The 24386-nt window shown below is 49.2% G+C and overlaps 3 protein-coding genes and 1 long non-coding RNA gene across 9 annotated transcripts in view; 2 read left to right on the top strand and 2 right to left on the bottom strand.

Annotated features, from left to right (window-relative positions):
- The window catches only part of dnah5l (dynein, axonemal, heavy chain 5 like), a 41463-nt gene extending 28782 nt beyond the window's left edge, over positions 1-12681 (bottom strand). Inside the window, exons 1-23 of one of the 3 annotated variants that reach the window (XM_035619198.2) lie at positions 12489-12681; positions 8686-8854; positions 8321-8418; positions 7874-8059; positions 7718-7792; positions 7437-7529; positions 6809-6877; positions 6636-6737; positions 6309-6483; positions 5734-5899; positions 5237-5330; positions 5036-5134; positions 4543-4724; positions 3455-3574; positions 3265-3370; positions 2310-2405; positions 2053-2148; positions 1624-1797; positions 1078-1167; positions 834-989; positions 581-720; positions 340-491; positions 31-238 (exon numbers count right to left, since the gene is read on the bottom strand). In XM_035619198.2, the coding sequence (XP_035475091.1) occupies positions 31-238; positions 340-491; positions 581-720; positions 834-989; positions 1078-1167; positions 1624-1797; positions 2053-2148; positions 2310-2405; positions 3265-3370; positions 3455-3574; positions 4543-4724; positions 5036-5134; positions 5237-5330; positions 5734-5899; positions 6309-6483; positions 6636-6737; positions 6809-6877; positions 7437-7529; positions 7718-7792; positions 7874-8059; positions 8321-8418; positions 8686-8854 (2846 nt within the window). In that variant the 5' untranslated portion in view covers positions 12489-12681. Of the gene's footprint in view, positions 1-30; positions 239-339; positions 492-580; positions 721-833; positions 990-1077; positions 1168-1623; positions 1798-2052; positions 2149-2309; positions 2406-3264; positions 3371-3454; positions 3575-4542; positions 4725-5035; positions 5135-5236; positions 5331-5733; positions 5900-6308; positions 6484-6635; positions 6738-6808; positions 6878-7436; positions 7530-7717; positions 7793-7873; positions 8060-8320; positions 8419-8685; positions 8855-9764; positions 9880-11058; positions 11177-12488 lie in introns of those variants that run through there. The other 2 variants (XM_035619199.2, XM_035619200.2) reach the window with 2 other exon arrangements.
- LOC118291190 lies at positions 11326-13250 on the top strand. The gene is made up of 3 exons (XR_004786571.2): positions 11326-12376; positions 12532-12661; positions 13091-13250. It is a non-coding gene; the product is annotated as an uncharacterized LOC118291190 (long non-coding RNA).
- Positions 13251-13400: 150 nt separating this feature from the next.
- On the bottom strand, positions 13401-18147 carry hus1 (HUS1 checkpoint clamp component). Its single transcript, XM_035619208.2, has 8 exons — positions 17970-18147; positions 16933-17060; positions 16601-16777; positions 14822-14929; positions 14649-14723; positions 14114-14213; positions 13794-13913; positions 13401-13714 (listed from the first exon to the last, which is right to left on the bottom strand). Exons 1-8 carry the CDS (start codon positions 18019-18021, stop codon positions 13632-13634), a joined length of 843 nt encoding a protein of 280 aa, XP_035475101.1. The 5' UTR covers positions 18022-18147; the 3' UTR covers positions 13401-13631.
- On the top strand, positions 16926-22052 carry tubb6 (tubulin, beta 6 class V). 4 transcript variants are annotated; one of them, XM_035619225.2, is made up of 8 exons: positions 16926-17063; positions 18479-18705; positions 19012-19222; positions 19316-19424; positions 19712-19822; positions 20102-20217; positions 20594-20722; positions 21141-22052. In XM_035619225.2, exons 5-8 carry the CDS (start codon positions 19762-19764, stop codon positions 21957-21959), a joined length of 1125 nt encoding a protein of 374 aa, XP_035475118.1. In that variant the 5' UTR covers positions 16926-17063; positions 18479-18705; positions 19012-19222; positions 19316-19424; positions 19712-19761; the 3' UTR covers positions 21960-22052. The 4 variants fall into 4 exon arrangements, with proteins under 4 accessions (XP_035475118.1, XP_035475117.1, XP_035475116.1 ...); XM_035619224.2 differs by having other exon boundaries at positions 19012-19227; XM_035619223.1 differs by lacking the exon at positions 19012-19222 and having other exon boundaries at positions 18484-18705.
- Positions 22053-24386: the final 2334 nt, after the last annotated feature.

Below are 24386 nucleotides of genomic sequence, written 5' to 3'. Positions count from 1 at the left end.
CACGCGCTGACCGTTCGTCGTCGGTCTTACCAGCTCAGAGTGGCAGCGGCTTCCTTGACCGACGCCTCCGTCTGCAGCAGGAGGTCCTGGGGCGAGACGGGCGAGTCTTCCGGCAGGTCCTGCAGGTGGCAGGACGACATGTCCTGCAGCAGCCGACCGATGCGACACTCCAGCAGATCTGTGGCAGCTTTGGAGACCTGCTCCAGTTCTTTCAGGGCCACGTACACACTGTCTACAACTGAGCAGACGGGAGGGAGGAGCCGCGTTATTTAAGAACACAATGTAGGTTTATCGCACGACAACGACACAAAGACGATCCATCCATGTGTCCCTGCTCACATCCGTCAGTATTGAGGGCGGTCCAGGACAGCGTGGTGAGCCCGGGGGAGAGCGCCGCCTCCACCCGGCGGATGAACGGCTGCATCAGAGGCAGGAGAAGAGTCGGGATCTTGCCCACCACCGAGTCGTAGTCCTGGAGCAGCTCCTGCAGCCTGGAGCAGAGCGGGAAATATTCAAGTTTGGAAAAAGGTTGTTTGCGTTTCACTTCATGAACAGAGGTCAAGTCAGCAGATTCTCTCACTGGTTGTTCAGCGCTTTGAGCTGCGCTTCACTGGCGGCCATCTTCATGATGGCTTTTGGCACGGCCACGCCCAGTTTGGCCATCCAGCGACCCTCCTCCAGGACGTCCCGCACCAAAGGGTCCAGGTTCACGAAAACCCCCTGGGAAAGAATCACACAGGTCCTGGTATGAAGTACAGGCCAATGACTAAAACCTCCTCATGATCGCCCCCCATGGTTTGAGAGAAAATTTATTCGTCAGTCTTCCGACGTACCTTGCGGTTTTTATGCCGGACCAGCAGGGTGACGTTCAGGAGGTGCGGTGCGCTCTCTGCAGCCTCAATCCACACTCGCAGGTGCTGAGCTTCGTACTGCAGCAAAACCACCGCCATCTTGTTGTAGCTGCGGATCACTTTGGTCATCTCCGGTCCCTGGGAGACAGACAGGAAGGGGGCCTCGGTCAGGCCCCGTGGACCAGCGACCCTGACACGATTGACAAGGGGAAATCAGACGCCGTACCTTGAGGTCATCGAGCTTCTTCTTCAAAGTCAACATGGGGGCTTCAATCCTCCGGAAAAGGAGACGACACCACAGGATCCTGCCTGCCACCTGAGAGAGACACACAGAGGGAGACGGGTGATCGCCACGAGATTAATCGTTACCATGAAACTCAGTAACTCATCCTGCGTTCCATCTCGGAGCTCGGAAGTCGGGGTTGGGGGTTCCTCCGACGGATTTGTAGCTCCTATGTGAGTCGACCTCGATTAATAATCAAAATGCTTGATTCAGATTATGAACAGGATTTTCACTTGCAGAACATTAACTCTTGCGCTCTACATGTGCATCAGGATCACTTCCCCCCTATTTGCTTTTTTCTAAATCTTGACGATAATCTGATCTTTGGGTTTCTGACTGACGGGGGGACGAAACCAGACAAGTGAGGACACTACTCTGGACTGCGGGGACAAGATATCGGATCATATTTCTTAACAATGTGTCTTATTTTATAGACAAACAACTAATTGGTTCACTGGGACAGAGGGACAGGTGGACAGGTGTTTGTACCGGAGGCTGGTGGCGACCGATGTGCGGCCGGTCTTTCTGACTGTCGTACGTCTTCCTGATCAGCTCCAGCTCTTGACTGTAGCGCTGCAGCAGCTGCAGGTAGTTCTGCTTCAGGTCCAGACGAGCCGCCGGACCGGACTCGAACACCGCCAGCAGCTCCAGCATCCGCTCCGTCTGCAACGCAAACGCTCCGGCATCATGGCATGACAAACAAACACACACACACACACACACACACACGCAGACAGACAGACAGACAGACAGACAGACAGACAGACAGACAGACAGACAGACAGACAGACAGACAGACAGACAGACAGACACACACACACACACACACACACAGACACACACACACACACAGACACACACACACACACACACACAGACACACACACACACAGGACTTTGTGACGGTGATGAACTCACAGTGAGAGACTTTTGAAACCAGGAGTCCAGCAGAGACTGAAGAGACTGGAACAAAGCCTGAACCTGGAGCTGGAAGTCTGCGTAGTCTTTGTCAAACTAACACACACACATACAAAGTCAACGCCTAACTCTGTCATCTGACTTTCATTATTTCAATTTACTTCCTCGCGACTGTTTGCTCTCTAACCCCCCTACTGTTCATCGGTGGTATTACTATCGCCTGTAACCGTGACCACTGTAAAGATTCATCATGTCACCTCAAGCTTGCGGTGGTCCAGGATGTCGTAGGTCTTGGACTTGGTTGTGGAGACGAGGGTCTGGTAGCGAGAGTAAATCCTGCCGACACCTTCCACCTGAAACACACGGGCAGCTCAGGATTCACAGGACGCGGTTGAGTGTCAAATATTTGTAAAAAGAATGTCATAGCTTGGAACTTAATGTTTACATTTCTATGGTATTTAAGATTATTGCATTGCTACATAGATATAAATCAATCCCACAAGATCGGAAGAGGCCGGGGTCGGCCGCACCACACAGGACGTCCAACACATCACAGCGGAGGTACGGCGATCTGCACCGACTACGGACCGGACGTCCGCAAGGACCAAAACGGAAGACGCCTCCAAAGATGGTCGAGAATGACCGAGCCAAGATCTTGTCAAGGTGCGTTCGCACTCGCTTGAACTCGAGCGAAATATTCGCCACATTGCCGCGATAGTCAGTTAAGTGAGATCCTCCCTCCGTCACTGTGGTCATACGTCCTGACGTCGTATCAGAAATGGAGGATCAAACTCTTCTCGCTGTGTGTGGGCAGCACGAGCTTTTTGACACGAGTTGCTGTTTGGATCGTGACCGGGCGGAGGAGGAGAGGTGTCTGACAGGAAGTGAGCGAGGAAGCCCCAGCTTTCCCATCGGTATGTGTGTGTGTGTGTGGTTGTTCAGAGGAGGTTTGTCATAGAAAAAAAATAAAAACAGGAGCTGGAAAAGACGCGGAGGCAACATCAGGGACCTGAGTCCAGAAGATCTGAGTCCTGGGATCAGATCAGGTCCTGAGCAGAACCTCAGACCCCCAGGCCTCTGATCGAGGACCTGAGCCCGAAGGAGAGGACACAAGAGGCCGTCCACATGGGGCGAGTGACAGAACAAGTGGCGGCGAGGCTCGGACCTCCAGGCCGACGACACCAACATGAAGTGACAGAACAGTGTCGTCACCTTCATGTGTTGCAGATCAGCCAGATCCTCCAGCGTCGACGCCATGTCAGCGATCTTCTCCAGACGCCTGCAGAAAGCGTCGAACTTCCCAAAGATGTAGTTTTCGCTGAAGGGGAAACAGAGGGACGTCAGCCGGTGGGACGTGAGCGGCGGTGAGGGTCGCACCACGATGCTCGTCCCGAGAGGTTACCTGAAGTCAAACTGCCTGTTTTCAGGGTTTTCTTTCAGCTGGTCTCTGACGGACTGGAAGCTCCTCTGGTACTGGTCGTTCAGATGACAGCACTCGGAGATACGCTGCAGCAGCTCGGGCCTGCGACACACACACACACACACACACACACACACACACACACACACACACACACACACACACACACACACACACACACACACACACACACACACACACACACACACACACACACACACACACAGTCTCACATTGTCATGCCATGAAATCTGCCACACGTCAAATCCAGCGTTCTCTACAAAAAGCCTCTTGGACCTCTAATGTCGTGATGACAAAAGTTTGCCCAAACTAGCAAAGAAAAAAGTTTTATGAATAGAACTTCTGAAATGTTTACTTTATCAACGCCAAACTTGCTACGCCGCCTTAACAGATGACAACACAAATTTCTATTATAAATGAGAAGATTGGTCGAAAAACATGGCCGCTTAGAGGAATATTGACTGTTAGTCATTAACCATTCGTCCAATCATCATAAATCTTGGTACATAACTTACAGCTGTGACTAGCTACAGTTCTACTTAAATGTTTTATTACCAACCTATAGGGGGCGCCACAAATTCCCCAAACATGTATTTCAATAACCGCTGAACAGAATTTCACCATCTTGATTCGTTAAAGTGGGTGTGGCCTATAGGATAGGATCATGACTAGAGATGCCTATTACCTATCATCACCAACCTCACTGGCGACCTCTCAGGCCATCTGCTGAATAAACACAGAGTTTGGTTCACATCCCATGAAGGGACGAATGTCGGAGGGTCGGAAACCTACAATCGCCAGTCTCAGTGTTTTTAGTCGTCACTTCCTGTCCGTCTCCTTTATCTGTCTACTCCTGTTGTCAATCAATCATTCTGTATAATCTCATCACAATGGAGGTTTTCCGTTATTTTAAATGACATTTTTGTTTTCCTGCAGACGATGGAGAGTCCGTCCTCCTCTGACCCTTCTAACGCTCTTGACTTGACTCGCATGTTACTAATCTTAACAGGACCATGTCCTTTCGGGTCGCACAGTCCGGCCTCCGGTACCTGCTGTGGTCCCAGATGCGGGCCACGCCCTGCAACAGGTAGCTCCTGCAGGTGCTGATCATCTGGTTGGTGACCTTGAGCAGCAGAGAGGTCATCCTCTCGGCGGTGTTGTAGTACTGAGAGATGGTGTAGATCATCTTGATGCTGATCATCAGCCCGGGGATGTGCTCCAGCAAACCTGCCTGTCAGAGTCCGAGACACACAACAGGAAGCAGCAGCAGCTACAATCACCTGGTCCACTGATCAACAAACTCATCGTCTCATCGCCAGAAAGACGTGAGACTGACTCATACAGTCGTAACCTGATGAATTTCTCTCTCGTTCGTCGTCCGTCAGCAGGATCACGAAAGATTTCCTGTAAACTTGGTGGAAGGATGGAACATGGATTCTTTCTTGCTCCATGATCCATCCTTCCACCAGGTTTACAGGAATCTGTCCAGGAGGTTTTTGTGATCCTGCTGACAGACAGGTAACAAATCATGTTGGTTCTCACCGGAGTGCATTTCCCCAGCGGCCCGAGGAACTTGTCCAGGGTGTACAGGTAATTCACGTTGTCTTTGGCCTCGTTAGCCACGACGGTGATTTCTCCATCCTGACAAAAAAATCGCTGAATCAATCATCATCATATCAGCAGCATGAACTAAACTCAGTTTAACTAAACTTTAAGTCCAATCTAATCTGTTCCGAGGCTGACCAGCTCTTTCCAGGCTCGCAACGTCCGGGACTTGGCAAACTGCAGAATTCCCAGAGTCCTTTTCACCTGAGGACGCTTCAACTCCTCCATCAGACTGAAACACACACACACACTAAACGTGATTAGAATTCTGAAACAGATAAAACTGGATTCATTATCAAAACAGAGATTGAGAATAAAAAGCAGCTGAACAAGAAAAATCAATGAGATGAAAAGAAATTGAACAAACAAGAATGTTACACACAGATAATGGAGATTTGCCAGATCATGACGAATGACAACATTCGATTGCAAATTACTAAATCATCAAACAAAACAAGAAGATTGTAGGAGACGTAGATGACGATTTGACGAGATGGGAATAGACTCCACGACACAAAATGAGAGGGAAATAAAATTAGGAGAAAAAATTGTGACTCTAAAGATGGACTGAAATAAAAGATCAGATAAAGTTGAATGATTTCTGAAGTTACAGAATCATACGTTTCTAATGTCACCTGTTGAACGTGACCATGCGTCTCTTCCAGTGCTCCAGCTCCGCCGACGGCAACACGTCGTCCGCCTCCTTTCTGATCTGCTCGCTCGCCATCAGCGCCCGCTTGATCTGATTGGTCCACATTGAGACCACGCCCTCCAGACGCTCCACCAGCTCACTGTTATTGGCTGAGAGCAAAAGCACAAGTGGTCTCCGGATGAGGCTTTCGGTGTATGTGGTGTACGGTATAGTACCAGCTTAAGGTTCTTGGCCGCTCGAAGGGGAAAAGGATTTTTAGAGTAAAGTCGTCACCTGCGTTCAAATGAGGAATGGGGAGAATCGTGTGAAGTTAGATAAGATGATGTTTTACAAACATCATTCATGTGGCACATCGGTCTCATAATTAGTATTAGAACTTTGACAAGATTGTGCAAGAACTTCTGTCTGTTGAAGAAAGAACCCAGTTGCCTCTTTTGTGGCGGAGGAAATGTCTGCTCGTGTTTTTTTTTCTGTTCTTGAAATATTATGACTTTACTCCAATTTAATTACATGAATTAAAATTCTTTGTTTGCTCGGTCGGCAGAAGAAACCCGGTACCTGCGTCGATGTAGTCCGCGGGGCTGCTCAGCTGCTCCATGGCCTCGGGGAGGTCGACCCGCCCCAGCTGGAACTTGCTCTCCAAGAGGAGCCTGGCCGAGCTCAGATTACCCACGAACTGTTCCACGGACGTCAGGAAGGACTGGACCTCCGTGCCGGACGCGCTGCCCCACGTCTGCACACGGAGTGAAAGTGTCAGCAGTTAACACAGGCCGGAACTCGAGTCGCTGTTCATCGACACATTTCATTTTCCTGCAGCAGGAGGATGTCAGAAGCACAGGTGAGGGGAAGCTGACCCCGCCCCACAGACGGGGGTTGGACCCCTACCTGCTTTGACCTGAGGGCTGGTAACATGACGTGAGCGAAGACAGTTTCAAAGTCGTGCAGGAAGCTGCCGTTCCGACTGTCCAACTTGCCGAAGTTCACCTCCTGCACGCAGAGAAGAAGTCAAAGTCTGTCAACGCGCCGCAGAGTCGGCAGCAGGAGGTGGAGTCACTGACCTGGTGGATGTTGGCGGTGGTTATGGCCTTGTCGGTGATTCTCAGGAAGAACAGACACTTCCCCGGCAGCTGGAAAAGAGTCAGTGGTGAGTTTCACTTTCATCTGTGATCAGAAGACGGCGGTAGAGAGAAAAATCTGCATTCATGATGAGCACGTAGCTTGTGAGCTCAAGCTCCTCTGGTGTTTCTCAGAGGAACTACTGCGGCGAAGATATTCACAGGTGAATCCTCTGACGAGTCCACTGACAGTACAGTACATACAGTACAGTACATACAGTTTTCAGGCCATGTGATTTAGTGTAACCTGGAGGTTTGTTGTGTCTCCTTGTGACCATTGAGGCTGGACGGCCGTGACGCCAGATTGTTCTGAGCTCCGAGTGAAGCCAGATATTTGTTGACCACCTGCATCACGAAGCGTCGCAGACTCACACCATGGCTGCACAGGATGCATGCGGCGCTGCGCGGTCACAAGGCTTGTTCGGTCACAACAAACCTAAAACACAACCAACTGCAGGCGTGTACGTTCCAGTAAACCTTCTGGAACATACTTCTCTTCTGGATCAATTCTCCAGGCTCACATTTCCCAACAACAGGTGTAATTAGTGCCGGTTGAGAAGGTCAGGTCTACCTCCTCAGAGCTCCCTGTAGTGATGAAGAGTTTCCTGTGAGCCACAGCTGGGGCCGCCATGTCCGCGGACAAGGACGGACAGGAGGACAAGTTCTGGAGGGCAAAACATGGAACAGTAGCGAGTCATTTGGATGTAAAGAGTAAGAGATGAACAATGAGACACGCATGATGCAAAGAGCTGATTAGGAAAAAGAGAGGAACTGGTCGATGTTGAGGAAAGAGGAGTCAAGGAGAACGAGGACGGAGTCAGAGAAGACGGACGACGTCGAGAGAGAACTTACCTGCTTCACATTCAGATAGAAGAAAATCAGCGTCCTGGATCCGTTCGCTGCAAAGAAGTCGTTGATGAGACTGAACTGGAAGAAGCAGACATGAAACATCCAAAGGTTAAACACAGAAAGTTTCCAGCGTCCTGGTTCTTCTGGTTGTGACGTTACCTTGTCATCAAAGATGATGGCGTCCTCCACCTCCGTGTCCGCCAGGCTGGTGGAGAACGCCAGCATGCTGATCAGGTATTTGTGTCGGGCGTCCAGCGTCCCTCGTCTCTCCTCCCTCATGGCTCTCACCTGCTTCGCCATCTCCCTCTTCGCCTCATTGGACAGCATCGTCCTTATGGGACACACCTGGACACAACGTGGTGGGTAAGAATACTGTAGCAACGCGCAGAGGCCCCTCCGGGGGTGAAGGTTCAGATCCTCGTGGCTCAAAGACAGAGATCCCTCCAGGTCATAGTTTTCCACAAGGATGTTGAACCAGGAGCAGCTGGACTTGTTGTGGATCTTGAAGATGTTTCACCTTCATCCAAGAAACTTCTTCAGATGAAGGTGAAACGTCTCGTCACAACATCTACGGATCAGAGAAAGATCCAACAAGTGTTCACTCACTGAGGCGCCAGCAGTCGGGGAGGCAGCAGCCGCCGCCGGAGATGCGTAACTGATGTGGTGATGACCTCCGATTCGCCGGTGTCCTCTGCCAATCATATCTGGAGGTCAGACAACAAAAAACAGTAGAAGTGAATAAAAATGCACAAAAGGACAAAAATACCCAAATTTGAGGCTGGTCACATGGTGGCACCACTCTGTCTTTATATACAGTCAGTGATCGTCTTTATATACAGTCAGTGATCGTCTTCATATACAGTCACTGATCGTCTTCATATACAGTCAGTGAGTGTCTTTATGTACAGTCAGTGATCGTCTTTATATACAGTCACTGATCGTCTTCATATACAGTCTCTGGTCGTTTGTACCTCTGTGGCGTAGCGGCTGAGGAGGTCTGGGTTTGATGAAGACTCCGTCTGCTCCTTCCTCCTGCCCTTCCTCTCCACCAGGGTCGTCCATGCTCTTCTGCCCAGGATCCGAGCTGCCTGCTGGGGGAACAGTGGACGCCTGTTCCCTCTGTGAGTCTTCATCTGCCATCTGAGAGTCAACACATATTCCACATCATTCAGTGATGACACTCATCATCAAACAGGTGATGTCTCCATCAACTCAATTTAAATCTATAGTTATTTGTGTGAATGATGGAAGCACAACATATTTTATTCTACAAGTTTATGATCATTATTGGTTTTTTGTTCCTCTCATTCTTTGACCTAAAAACTTCACTCAAACATCAAAACGTTCCGCTCAATTAGGACATTCAGGCTTGTGTTCAACTTTTTCATAACAGTCATACTTTTCCAAATATTCAATGTTTTCCGTGATTTTTGCTCCTTTGAAATGAATGGAGGGAGAATTCAACATGTACACATTCGTACTTTTCATGCATTTTCAATTCTTCTCCTCTCACTTCTTCTGTCAGCTACGAAACGTTCCACATCTCTCAGACGTTCAAGGTCTTTAAACTTTCACATCCCATTCAAACTTTCAAAATGTTCAACTTAGTTTGAAGTGAAGACTTTCAGCCGTTCTCACACTGATGGAGCTTCAGAGCTTCTTCAACTCGCCCTCAATCCCACAAGTCTCACTCTTCGTCCATCCTCATCATCATCATCAACTCAGAGAGAGTTCTGTTCTCTTTCACACAACGTGACCAACATTCTACCAGCTATTGTCAGATATTCCTCAATACTCAATAACAATAGATTTAAAGGCCTTAATCATAACTCCATTGCTCCGGTGCTCGTGTCTGACTTGTCCAGTATTATGTAACTGTCTTTCTACTATAAAGTGTTAAGTCTCGTTCACACTATTGAGACAACTATCTCGGACAGCTCTTGATTAATGTCCCTCGAGCTATTTCACTCCGAAAGTCTGTACCAGAAAATCTAATCTAACTTTTCGTTTCCTCTTCCGTCTCTAGAACGTTGGCAAAGTCCTCGCTGACCTTCAGCGGCAGCTGATCGCTGACTCGACAGGTTTTCAGAGCAAGAGTTGCTCAAGAGATTGTTCTTCTCCTTCGGGGCGGTGGTCTCGGTTCGATTGCGTCTCCGTAGAGGATTCACTTCCTGTCACAAGCGATGACATCACCGATCACAGCAGCGTGTGACATTGATCCTTTGATCGTTGCATCACCGGGGACGATGTCACATTGGCATCACCGGAGACGATGTCACATTGGCATCACCGGGGACGATGTCACATTGGCATCACCGTGCGCTCGGCACATGGAAGCGCGACGCCAATAGCCCCGCCTTGTGGCCGTTAGAGGAACACCACCGCGCCGTTCACGAACCGCCACATCTCTGAAATCTACGACGCTTAGTAATCCGCATTCCACGGTCATGGGGACGGGGATACTTCAGAGTTTGTCACACGTTCGTAGCGCTCACACACATCTTCCACAGTAAACGCATTTTGGTCTAGTTATTATCATTATTATAACTATTACTCCGTGCCTATCTCCTCCCACATTCTTTGAACACTATTTCCACATCAACTGCCCGGCACGTTAAGGACATGGTGGCTGTCACTTTTCTTAGCTTTAGCATATTTCAGTGATTTTATATAATTTTTTTTATCATTAAAATGAATAACGGAAAGTAAATGAGAGCGATGTTTAAACGTTAATATCTCAAAAAATAGAAGACCTATATAAACCTAATGGACAATGGTTGAATCTGAAAATGTGTAAGACATTAAAATATGGTGTCAATAACGCCACCATGTGGACAGTTATTACATGTTTGACATGCAATAACATGAACGTTCAGAGCTCATGAACCGTGCGACATATCGTAACAATGTTCTCATCAGGTATTCCTTGGATGTCAACAGTCATTTTCTGTTTTTCAATATGACACATGGTCGATCAGTAATTGGTCACCAAACATTTGAGTGAGGTCTTATGTACTTAAGGGTCGTGACTCTTCAGCGCTACATGTGAATCGAACCAAACGTTGAGATGTCGTAGGTACCGCCGCCTTGCACAACGTTGTAAAATGTCATTTAATTCTGCCACCAGGGGGCGCTACTGTGTTATTGTAACCTGATAATTCAACAATTCTGTGATCTTTAAGGAAATTAAACTTGGTGCGAAAGTTCTCGGTGACAATGCACACGACGTGTGAAGCGTGACACTTCTTATGAGCTATTTCACTCCGAAAAGGTTTACTGGAAAATCTAATCTAACTTTTCGTTTCCTCCGCCGTCTCTGGAACGTTGGCACACTTCTCGCTCACCTTCAGCGGCAGCTGATCGCGGACTCGACAGGTTTTAAGAGCAAGAGTTGTTAAGAGATTGTTCTTCTCTTTCTGGGCGGTGGTGTCGGTTCGATTTTGTATTTTCAAATGTGGTGAGGTCACTCAGTGTGTCTGCTATAATTCAAATGCGATTCTGAGGATTCACTTCCTGTTGTATGCGATGACATCACCGATCACAGGAGTGTGTGTGCCTCTGATCCTTTGATCATTGCATCACGACGAAAAGTTTCAATTTGATTCTTGTCTTTATTTTACTGCACTGAATTCAAATTTACCTGATATTTCTACAAGTCTGTGATTTTTAAGGGAATGAAACCTGGAATGCTAGTTCTCGGTGACAATGTGCACGGCATATTCGAAGCGTGACATCGATAGCCCCACCTTGTGGCCGTTAGAGGAACACCACCGCGCTAATCACGAACCCTCACATCTCTGAAACATACTACGCTGAGGCTTATGAGGATAATTATTATTTTCTTTTTTCTTTACTGTTCGCTCATTTTTGAGGTTGTTCCCATGTGGGAAAACTCACCAAAATTGGCACAGGTCAGAAATTGCTCCCACAACTCGGGCGTAGACGCACGGCGCTGGCTGTGGCCATGGAGCTCCATAGCGCCCCCTTATGTCATTTTGTGTGTTAGGGTGCATATTGTGATGGCATTTATGTCGCGACAACCTACGAAAAAGCCTCTCGGAGCAATTAGCTCCGCCCAACCGGAGGTCAGCCATTTTGGATTTTACATTGAAAGGCGTGGCCGTGGTGAAGCGCAGTTCGCCATGAACCGGGAAGTGTTTTTTACTGGGTCAGGGATGCTTCGACAGGCACGACACGTGGCGCAGGCATAACAAATGAGGACGGCTTTGACCCCATACAAGTTGAGTTTGGCCGTTGCAAAACGGCTCCGTAGCGGCCCCAGGATAAAATAAACATCAAGCCACCCGCGCGTCCGAACGCGTCTCTCGGCATCAATGAGCGAACCCGGAGGGGAGACGGCGATTTCGCGGGACGCGGGGGAGAGGATCCGCGCCCCGACGGCGAGAGTGTTCAGGCCCGTTCATCGCTGCTCGCAGCTTTAATTATTATTATTATTATTATTATCCTTCATAGTGTGAATGCTGGGAACATTCACAACATGTTATTCCACAAAAATCATTTTCAGTCTGGTCGTCTTGTTCCTCTTCTCCTTCCACATTTTTCAACCCCAAAAAAGTATCAGAAACTTCATTGAAACATCAAAAGGTTCAGCTCCATCAGGACATTCCAGCTTCACTAAGACCAGCGTAGTTGCAACAGAAGGTAAGTCCAGTCTGGTCTTAAGGCTCCAGTAGATCTCAGGTATAACTTTAACATTCAAGTCTGAAAAAAACATCAACCGATCAGCGAGCAATGAGACGACGACACGACTCACCAGGAATCCACAGTGACCCGAGTGTCGTCTGTCCCTCTGTCAGCCGGAGACCACCAACAAATCCAACAAACGAATGAACCAGAGTCAGAGAGAGAGAGAGGAATCAGGAAGTCAATCAAAAGGCTCTGTAGAGGGAAACGTTTGACTGTTTCCATGGTAACCATGGTAGGGAGGTGTGTGTGTGTACTAGTGACTTGGCAACTCAACACACAACAAAGCTTCATCCTTCATTATACAAATAATTAAACTCACAAAAGTTAAAGTTTAAACCAGTGAGTGGCTGTCGTGTGTGTGTGTGTGTGTGTGTGTGATTGCTCTACGTCGCTGTCAATCAACATTCTTGTGATCTACAGTTTCCCACGTGAACTTTTATACTTCACTATTATTCATGTACATGTACAGTTTGCACAAAGAATTGTTAGAAGATTAGAGGGAGGTGGTTTGGTATCATGTGTTTCTTGGGGGGGGGGGGGGGGGGGGGGGCTGGTCCCTTTCACTTGGGGCCCTGAAGTCCCTTGACACGCTCGATGAGTTTTACTGGGAAAAGCCCAAATTCTACAGTGACTGTTTATTTTCATTTGACTTCTCTTCTCAAATTCCAGACTTGTATCAAACTGCGTAGGAACTCTGACGTACAAGTACAAGTACAAGTACAAGTACAAGTACAAGTCTATCTACTCTACCGACACGAGAACTCGCCCCTGCCTGAAAAGAGAAACGTATAGAACTTTGGGATTTGTGGAGTCGCGACTTTCATGTGCCGATGGTGTGAGATATTACGAGCGTCAGCAGCAAGCGACCTGCTCGACTGAAGAGGACGCCACGCTGCCGGAGTGATATCTGTGTCAGAGTACGAGTACATGAGAACAGCCACCAGCTGTGTGTGTGTGTGAAGTAGAACTTGAATCAAAATCGCTTTCAGAGTCTTTTAATGTAGAACACGTAACAATCTGAATTTCCCAAACAAAGACGGTACAAAGGTTTTCTCTCAGATGTGCGTTCACCAGCTTTCACCTTACTGCCGCCGAAAGTCAGCGGTCTTCCCGACGTTCCACCCTGAGGGACGGGAAATGGGCCCGGTGTGGTCAACGTGCGGGACAGAGACTGGTACCGTCTCACAGGACCGCGGCCCGCCGGGTCGTCTTACGCCACCGCGGGGATGAAATACTGCAGCGACACGTCCTCATGCAGCAGAATCAGGTGCACGACGCCCTGGTGGACGATATCTGAGGAGGAACACAGGAACCGTGACTCTGGGTTCAGGGACGATGACGGTGACAACGGAGGAGCGTTCAGCCGACTCACTGCACATGGCCCTGCTCGGGTTGACCTGCTGGCCCACGAGGAACTGCTGCAGCCTCCTCACGTCCACCCGGGCCTCGGCCATGGCCTCAGACTCCCGGCTCGGAGACGCAGCGTCGTCGCCTGCGGGCGGAGGAGGAGCGAGTGAAACCGGGTCCAGAACGCATATCATCATGTCACTGTTTGTCCAATATTCAAAGTAAAACATTACCTGGCGGATAAAAAGTCAGAGCGTCACCACGACGACCAGTGACATTCACCAAAGCTAATCACACAAAATAATCATCATAATCATAATCATAATAATGATGATGACACCTCACCCCACGGAGGGTTCCCCAGGTCTTTGAAGTGTGTGGTGACAGAAACCAGATCGGTCTCGATCTTCAGGTTCATCTGTCCGTTCAGGTTGGCCTCGATCACCTGACACACACACACACACATTTTTTTTAAAAAAGATTTAAAGAAAGATTATAATTTAAAAGGAGGGTCGAACAGACGGGAGGAATAACTTCTCGTCTCCAGGAAGTAAAATCCTGGATCTTCATCTAAATGACGTTAAAAGTAGATGTCCTTGTGTTCTGTCCCTATGTCCTCATCCAGGGGAAAGACAACACATCATATAATAATAACAATACTAATAATACACTACATCCTCAGTTTTTACTCTCAAGTGAGAACTCAAACCCTTCCTCTCCTTCAGCCACCTTGTTAATGAGTGGTTTTTATTCAACTCTATATTAAAGATGCTCGTCGATGCCTAAGAAGACGACTCTGATTCTTTTTTTTGCGCCTCGGGGACAAGCTGAGTGGTACCAGGCCCTGGAACCCTGGAGGTCGTGAGGGATGTGAGGCTACCAGGAAGTTGGAGAGGTTCTTCATCCTGTCCACGACGCTCTTCATGGTCTTCAGAGGAGGCAGGTAGACGCTGACCTGCGAGGACACACACACACACACACACACAGGTAAGTGTGTAAAAGGATGATGCGTGTTCTGGCACACGTGTTGCCCCCACGACATATGTCACTCACGTCAAAGTCCGGCATGATTGGCTCCTTGAATTCGTGCCAGAGTCTCCGGGGGACGATGTCGACCGGGACATCGTGCGTGACGACTCGACTGACGCTGGACAGAGTCGGCTGGACGGAGACGGAGGGACGACACGGCTCAGTTTCACACTGCAGCTCAGACGAGTTGAGTTGTGCTCACACGTTTGTTTCTGCTGCCCCCAAGTGGCCAAACGAAAACATTTATCTGCCTTTTTTTTTTACCCTTTGTAGCAGGATGAAAATCTACTGAACAGATTTACAGTTGGTGGAAGGACAAACATGGACCTGTCTGTCTGTCTGACAACATGGACCTGTCTGTCTGTCTGACAGAACATGGACCTGTCTGTCTGTCTGTCTGACGGAACATGGACCTGTCTGTCTGTCTGACAGAACATGGACCTGTCTGTCTGTCTGTCTGTCTGTCTGACGGAACATGGACCTGTTTGTCTGTCTATAGTCTGTCTGACAGAACATGGACCTGTCTGTCTGTCTGTAGTCTGTCTGACGGAACATGGACCTGTCTGTCTGTCTGTCTGTCTGACGGAACATGGACCTGTCTGTCTGTCTGTAGTCTGTCTGACGGAACATGGACCTGTCTGTCTGTCTGTCTGACGGAACATGGACCTGTCTGTCTGTCTGTCTGTCTGACGGAACATGGACCTGTCTGTCTGTCTGTAGTCTGTCTGACGGAACATGGACCTGTCTGTCTGTCTGTCTGTCTGTCTGTCTGACGGAACATGGACCTGTCTGTCTGTCTGTAGTCTGTCTGACGGAACATGGACCTGTCTGTCTGTCTATCTGTCTGTCTGTCTGACGGAACATGGACCTGTCTGTCTGTCTGTAGTCTGTCTGACGGAACATGGACCTGTCTGTCTGTCTGTAGTCTGTCTGACGGAACATGGACCTGTCTGTCTGTCTGTCTGTCTGTCTGTCTGACGGAACATGGATCTGTCTGTCTGTCTGTAGTCTGTCTGACGGAACATGGACCTGTCTGTCTGTCTGTCTGTCTATCTGTCTGTCTGTCTGACGGAACATGGACCTGGACAAAAGTTGCGGAGCCAGGAATGTTTGATCTCTTTCTGTAACATTGTATTTTAACATCTTCACTGATTTCACACTAGAACAATTCATGAAGACTATCAGCTCCGCCCTTTGTCCACATTCCATTCTTCCACAGAGTTTTATGGAAATACGTTCAGTAGATTTTGAGTCGTCCTGCTGACAATCAAACAAATAGACAAACGACGGGGATGAAAACATCATCTCCCTGGGTAACATCTAACTATATTATTATATATATTAATATCATCTCCCTGGGTAACATCTAACTATATTATTATATATATTAATATCATCTCCCTGGGTAACATCTAACTATATTATTATATATATTAATATCATCTCCCTGGGTAACATCTAACTATATTATTATATATATTAATATCATCTCCCTGGGTAACATCTAACTATATTATTATATATATTAATATCACCTCCCTGGTGGATATCTAACTATATTATTATATATATTAATATCATCTCCCTGGTGGAAATCTAACTATGTAAGCATATATATAAATATCATCTCCCTCGTAGATATCTATCTATATTATTATATATATTAATATCATTATATATGTAAACATCATCTCCGTGGTGGATATCTAACTATATTACTGTATCAGTAATAATAAAATAAACTTGACGTGGACGTAGCAGGAGAGTCTGAAGGAAAATGCCTCTCGACCGCCCGTCTCTCACCAGCTCCGCGGCGATGGTGAGGCAGGGACAGTGCTTCTTGGTCAGCTTGACCTTGACGGCCTTGGCGTTCTGGACCGTCTTCAGGGCTCTGGACAGGTTCTCCGGAGTCACCTCCAGAAGAATCTCGTTGTCCTCGGGGGACACGCCCTCCATCTGGTACTCGTCGAAGAAGTTGGCCTGCGAGGGAGGGAGGAGGCGGAGATACTGAGCCGTGCAGGAAGTCGACGGTATCAAGGGATACCCGGAACTCTGGAGACTTTACTTTAGCTGCTCCATCACACCGAGAACTGCACAGACAGGTGAAGGGAAGTGGAGTTCACCTGGACTCTCACCTGCGACAGCTCGCACCACATGCCGACGCCGCCATTGGCCACTTTACCAGACAGAACGAAGAACAGGTTGTCGGGGGTCAGTCGCAGGACGCACGTCTTCGTCAGCTTCGAGATGGTGGTGACGACTCCTGGTGAGGACGCACGCACGCACGCACACACGCACACACACACAGACAGACAGAGATATATATATACACACACACACACACACTCACACACACTCACACACACACACACACACACACACAGACAGAGATATACACACACACACAGACACACAGACACACACACAGACACACACACACACACACAGACACACACACACAGACAGAGATATACACACACACACACACACACACAGACACACACACACACACACACACACACACAGATACGCACGCACACAGACAGAGATATACACACACACAGACACACACACACACAGACACACACACACAGACACACACACACAGACACACACACACACACACACACACACAGACACACACAATGTCGAGCAAATAATATTAGAGCCGCAACTGATGATTCATTTCATTATCGATTAATCTGTTGATAGTTTTCTTGATTAATAGATCAGTTGTTTTGTTCATAAAATGGTGAAAACTGTCGATCGTGTTTCCCAAAACCTCAACTTGATGTTTAGTTTGGTTCACACACCAAAGATCTTCAGTTCCTGTCACAGAGAAACCAGAACATGTTCACATGGAAGAAGATGAAATCTGAGAATCATGACTTTTTTCTTTCTTAAAAACTACTTGAACCATTAATGGATTATCAAAATAGTTGCCGATTAATTTAATAATCGATAACTGATCGATTGACTGTTGCATCTCTCGATAATATAATCAAGTAATCACAAGTCCAGCAGTGAATTGACGAGGTTTGAAACGTGAGTGGACCAGGTCCCAGTCACAGAGTCGAGCTGGGAACTTCAGAGGTTTGGTGTGTGCATGCTAACAGGTTAGCAGCTAACAAGCTAACAGGCTAACAGGCTAACAGGCTAACACGCGGCTCACGGGTGAAGTGGTTGAGGCAGGCGACGTCCACGATCTTCCCCCGGAACTTCATCTGGAGCCGCGGGTGTCGGACCGAGTCGGCGGGACGAGGAGCCGCGGGACGGAAGTGTCTCGTCGAGCCGCGTTTCGTTTTGATTCGGTCCGTGCGGGTCCGAGCTCCGACGGGAACAGCAGCCACAGTCAATCTGTTCCGACCAGTCGAATAAAACATGTTTCAGGAAGGAAATGAATATGACTTAAAGAACCTGATTCATTTATATTATTATATCTGATAATAACAATGACAACCTTATATTTTATATCGATACTTTATTTATATATTGATCATCTTCATATAGAGTCAGTGATCGTCTTAATATAAAGTCAGTGATTGTCTTCATATACAGTCTCTGATCATCAGTCAAACTGATGATATATAAACATTTCACATATATAAATCCATGTAAATGTGCATTAAACAGACTTCATGAGTCATTGGGAAGTTTTGTTCTGAATCTGCTGTTTGACAGAACAGACGGTGTCCGTGGTGACAGCTACAACAATCAGCTGGTTTGTGCTGACGGGGTCAAACTGCCCCCCCAGGGCGTGGTCGTAGAGGAGAGGGAGGAGGCGAAGCGTGTAACAGACTCACACAGCGACATCCATCAGCGGAGGAGCGACAGAACCGGACCAGAGCAAGATGAGGGAAATCGTTCACATCCAGGCGGGACAGTGTGGGAACCAGATCGGCACCAAGGTACTGACACGACGTCACATTCACATTCGGCCCTTAAGGGGAAACTTGAGGGAAAGTTAACCCGACTGTGTGAAACCCACTCCTGTATTCTGTTAGTTCAAGTCATTTTTCATTAGTGAGATTAAAGTAGTAGATCACATTGGTCCAGGTCAAAGATCAAATCACAGTCTGTTGGACGAGTGCTTCTCTGAAGAGGCTGAAGTCAATAACGTACATATAAGAACTATAACACGCACCGACATATCACACGTCTGTGTGAGACCAGTCAAAGAATCTGGGTGAACACACACTTTTTTCTTCCTGTAGTTGTGAGGACACCCGCTCACATCTTACATTCTCAAGCCCCTCATCTGAACTTTGACCTGATTCTAACCTGAACCGAGAACCAAGTGTTAACGCTGAAGAAGCTGGGTGAAGTCGTGGCAACGGTGGTCCGCACCAAGTGTCAGGCGAGCGAGAAATAAGAGAAACGGCAAACAAACAGCGAGCAGCTCGTTGTGACCATGAAGGATGCTGGGTAATGTGTGTGAGGCTCGCTCACAAAACTGCCACAGAGACAGAAGTTTCAGGTCGTATCAGACTTCATCTGAGGTCTTTTCTTCTCGATCAGTTCTGGGAAGTGATCAGCGACGAGCACGGCATCGACCCTGCGGGAAACTACGTGGGCGACTCGTCTCTTCAGCTGGACAGAGTCGACGTGTACTACAACGAGGCGTCGTGTGAGTACAGCGAGGGGGAGGAGTCACTGTGAAGGACGAATGGACTCACGTTTGACGTCGCCGTGTTTTCACTCCACTTTGTACTTTTTTGAAATTATTTTGACTATATTTGACTTTTTCTTTATTATATTTGAATTATTGAATTTCTTTCTTTCAGATTTTTTTTCTTTCCATCTTTTAACTAATATTCTTCACATTGTTTTTATCACAGAGAGTGATCAGAGGCACTGTGGGCTTCATGAATCTTTTGATTGAACGTCTCTTATCTCCGTGGTTTGTATGTGCAGCACATAAATACGTCCCCCGGGCAGTGTTGGTCGACCTGGAACCAGGAACCATGGACAGCGTTCGCTCAGGAGCCTTCGGACAACTCTTCAGACCAGACAACTTCATCTTCGGTAACAATCACCGGGGTTTGAATCACATTCTGAACCATTGGGGCCGTGAGTTTACTACCTGAGGTCAGTTTCAACGGAATGTCATGACGTAGAAAATCTCTTTTTGCTCTGTTTGTGTTCTCCACCACCTCCTGAAAAGTGCCGGGATTCGTTTCAGTGTGGATTCATGTTGTGGTAGGAAGGTTTATGTGGTGACACAGGACGGAGGTTCCCACCCGCTTTCGTGATCATCTTACGTTCCACAGACGGATTTTCTCTGTTCCTATTGGTTGTCCACAGGTCAAACAGGTGCGGGGAACAACTGGGCCAAAGGTCACTACACGGAGGGGGCGGAGCTCGTGGACTCGGTCCTGGACGTAGTGAGGAAGGAGTGTGAGCACTGCGACTGTCTCCAGGTGACCATACAGAATCCAATATTTGGGATTTCGGACATTTTGCTGAAATTTCCCGGAGGGGCTCTATTTGAGAACGCACGTGTTTTTCTCGGAACAATTTTTCCGGAACATTTTCTGCGATGGGATCTTCTCCATGACACGTCCAGACACAATGTTCCGGATGCAGTTCAGTTCTTCCATCAGATGCAGTTGATCCCGTTTCCAGCAAAAACTTTCAATTTGTCAATTGTAGACTGATTTTTCATTTACAATATGAAGGTCACGTTTCTGCTCGTGTTTAGACCATAGTTCATAAATAAACAAACACAGCCCATGAATATCTCTGTATAAAAAAGCATGGCTGTTGAACTTTGACCTCCCTGATTTCTGCCTGCAGGGTTTCCAGCTGACACACTCGCTGGGCGGCGGCACCGGCTCGGGCATGGGCACCCTGCTGATCAGCAAGATCCGGGAGGAGTACCCCGACCGGATCATGAACACCTTCAGCGTCATGCCGTCACCCAAGGTCTGTTCACCCCGTTCTTTAATCCTGCTCTTTTACCGTTTCCACCAACGTCCTCCTGTTGCTCACATGGACAGAAGAACGTTAACAGTCGAATCCAAGGTGAAAATAATAAAACTACCGGTTTTATTCCAAAACACAGTTGTATTTGAAGGTAAAGACACTTTTAGAAGCGCTGTGTTCATTATATTTCACAGTGGTGGTAGAAGCCGTTAGATTAGTGTTAAATCACCCTGTACACGTTCTCCATTTCAATAAAAAGTCAGTCAGTGAACATGTTCAAGTTTGACAACAGCGGCCTCTGCAGCCACAAGTAGGACAAACACTCAGGAACAAAGCAAAAAGAGACGACTGCAAAATGGCTGCAACGCCACCATCACTTGCTATAACTGGAGTATGTGATCTTCCTTTGACGCGCCAGGTGTCGGACACCGTCGTGGAGCCCTACAACGCCACCCTGTCGGTCCACCAGCTGGTCGAAAACACCGACGAGACCTACTGCATCGACAACGAGGCCCTGTACGACATCTGCTTCCGCACTCTCAAACTCACGACGCCGACCTACGGCGACCTCAACCACCTGGTGTCAGCCACCATGAGCGGCGTGACGACTTCGCTCCGTTTCCCCGGGCAGCTCAACGCAGATCTGCGCAAGCTCGCCGTCAACATGGTTCCTTTCCCGAGACTCCACTTCTTCATGCCGGGCTTCGCTCCTCTGACGGCGAGGGGCAGTCAGCAGTACCGAGCCCTCACCGTTCCCGAGCTCACGCAGCAGATGTTCGACGCCAGGAACATGATGGCAGCTTGCGACCCTCGCCACGGCCGCTACCTGACCGTCGCCACCGTCTTCCGTGGGCCCATGTCCATGAAGGAGGTGGACGAGCAGATGCTGAACGTCCAGAACAAGAACAGCAGCTACTTCGTGGAGTGGATCCCCAACAATGTCAAGGTGGCCGTCTGCGACATCGCTCCCCGCGGGCTCAAGATGGCCGCCACCTTCATTGGCAACAGCACGGCCATCCAGGAGCTGTTCAAGAGGATCTCGGAGCAGTTCTCGGCCATGTTCCGCAGAAAGGCCTTCCTGCACTGGTTCACTGGCGAAGGCATGGACGAGATGGAGTTCACGGAGGCGGAGAGCAACATGAACGACCTGGTGTCCGAGTACCAGCAGTACCAGGAGGCCACCGCCAACGAGGGCGAGGACACCTTCGAGGACGAGGAGGACGAGATCGAGGAGTAGAGCGAGCGACGATGAAGGTCTGAGAGGAAGCTGAGAGTCGGTACCTGGTCACAGTTGGTAAAAATAAAGAGCTGAAAATGAGCAGTAGCTTCACAAGATGATTAAGTTTCTGTGTAATTTACAAAATCCTGTACAAGACTCTGTTTTTTACTGTTGGAGTGTTTGTTGTATTAAACTGTGGATTTGTGACGAGAGGTTGAAATAAAAAATGTTGAAGTTGTTATTACGTTAACACCCTTTTCAGCGACGCTAGACGGACACGACCTCGGTTTGTTTAAAGGTCACACGAGGTCACTCCCCCCGTTCTCCGACAGACAGAGAGAATCCGTCCGACAACAGCCTGGTAATCTCGCCCGCCCGCCGCTTTGTGAGAGAGTTGATTTCCCAGCAGTTCCGTTTGTGTTGGGGATTTACATCTTCATCATCATCATCATCATCATCATCACCGTCCAACACAATAACGCCTGGCTCACGTCTGTCGACCTCAACTGATCTGTTCTCCTGAGGGTCTTTGTATCAGAGTCCACATGAGGTGACGTGACGTGACGTGACGTGACGTGACGTGACGTGAGGTGAGGTGACGTGACGTGACGTGACGTGACGTGAGGTGAGGGGAGGTGAGGTGACGTGAGGTGAGGTGAGGTGAGGTGACGTGACGTGACGTGAGGTGAGGTGAGGTGACGTGACGTGACGTGAGGTGAGGTGAGGTGAGGTGAGGTGATGTGACGTGACGTGACGTGAGGTGAGGTGACGTGACGTGACGTGACGTGACGTGACGTGACGTGACGTGACGTGAGGTGAGGTGAGGTGAGGTGAGGTGACGTGAGGTGAGGTGAGGTGAGGTGAGGTGAGGTGAGGTGACGTGACGTGACGTGACGTGAGGGGAGGGGAGGTGACGTGACGTGACGTGAGGTGAGGTGAGGTGACGTGACGTGACGTGAGGTGAGGTGACGTGACGTGACGTGACGTGAGGTGAGGTGAGGTGAGGTGAGGTGACGTGACGTGACGTGACGTGAGGTGAGGGGAGGTGACGTGACGTGACGTGACGTGACGTGAGGGGAGGGGAGGTGACGTGACGTGAGGTGAGATGACGTGAGGTGACGTGACGTGACGTGAGGTGAGGTGAGGTGACGTGACGTGACGTGACGTGACGTGACGTGAGGGGAGGTGACGTGACGTGACGTGACGTGACGTGACGTGACGTGACGTGAGGTGAGGTGAGGTGAGGTGAGGTGACGTGACGTGACGTGACGTGACGTGACGTGACGTGACGTGACGTGAGGGGAGGGGAGGTGACGTGACGTGACGTGACGTGAGGTGACGTGACGTGACGTGAGGTGAGGTGAGGTGACGTGACGTGAGGTGAGGTGACGTGACGTGACGTGACGTGACGTGAGGTGAGGGGAGGTGACGTGACGTGACGTGAGGTGAGGTGAGGTGAGGTGACGTGACGTGACGTGAGGGGAGGTGACGTGACGTGACGTGACGTGACGTGACGTGACGTGAGGGGAGGGGAGGTGACGTGACGTGACGTGACGTGAGGGGAGGGGAGGTGACGTGACGTGAGGTGACGTGAGGTGACGTGAGGTGACGTGAGGTGACGTGAGGTGACGTGAGGGGAGGTGACGTGACGTGAGGTGACGTGACGTGACGTGACGTGAGGTGAGGTGACGTGAGGTGAGGTGAGGTGACGTGAGGGGAGGGGAGGTGACGTGACGTGAGGTGAGGTGACGTGACGTGACGTGAGGTGAGGTGAGGTGACGTGACGTGACGTGAGGTGAGGTGACGTGAGGTGACGTGACGTGACGTGACGTGACGTGAGGTGAGGGGAGGTGACGTGACGTGACGTGACGTGACGTGACGTGACGTGAGGTGAGGGGAGGTGACGTGACGTGACGTGAGGTGAGGTGAGGTGAGGTGACGTGACGTGACGTGACGTGAGGGGAGGTGAGGTGACGTGACGTGACGTGACGTGACGTGACGTGACGTGAGGGGAGGGGAGGTGACGTGACGTGACGTGACGTGAGGGGAGGGGAGGTGACGTGACGTGAGGTGACGTGAGGTGACGTGAGGTGACGTGAGGTGACGTGAGATGACGTGAGGTGAGGGGAGGTGACGTGACGTGAGGTGACGTGAGGTGACGTGAGGTGACGTAAGGTGACGTGACGTGAGGTGACGTGACGTGACGTGAGGTGACGTGACGTGAGGTGACGTGACGTGACGTGAGGTGACGTGACGTGACGTGACGTGACGTGACGTGAGGTGACGTGACGTGACGTGACGTGACGTGACGTGACGTGACGTGACGTGACGTGACGTGACGTGAGGTGACGTGACGTGACGTGACGTGAGGTGAGGGGAGGTGACGTGACGTGACGTGACGTGACGAGACGTGAGGTGAGGGGACGTGACGTGACGTGACGTGAC

Source organism: Scophthalmus maximus, chromosome 21, assembly GCF_022379125.1.
Source record: "Scophthalmus maximus strain ysfricsl-2021 chromosome 21, ASM2237912v1, whole genome shotgun sequence".
NCBI classification, from domain to species: Eukaryota; Metazoa; Chordata; class Actinopteri; order Pleuronectiformes; family Scophthalmidae; genus Scophthalmus; species Scophthalmus maximus.
The sequence above is the reverse complement of the archived record's forward strand: the minus strand, read 5'-3'. Positions and strand labels throughout refer to the sequence as shown.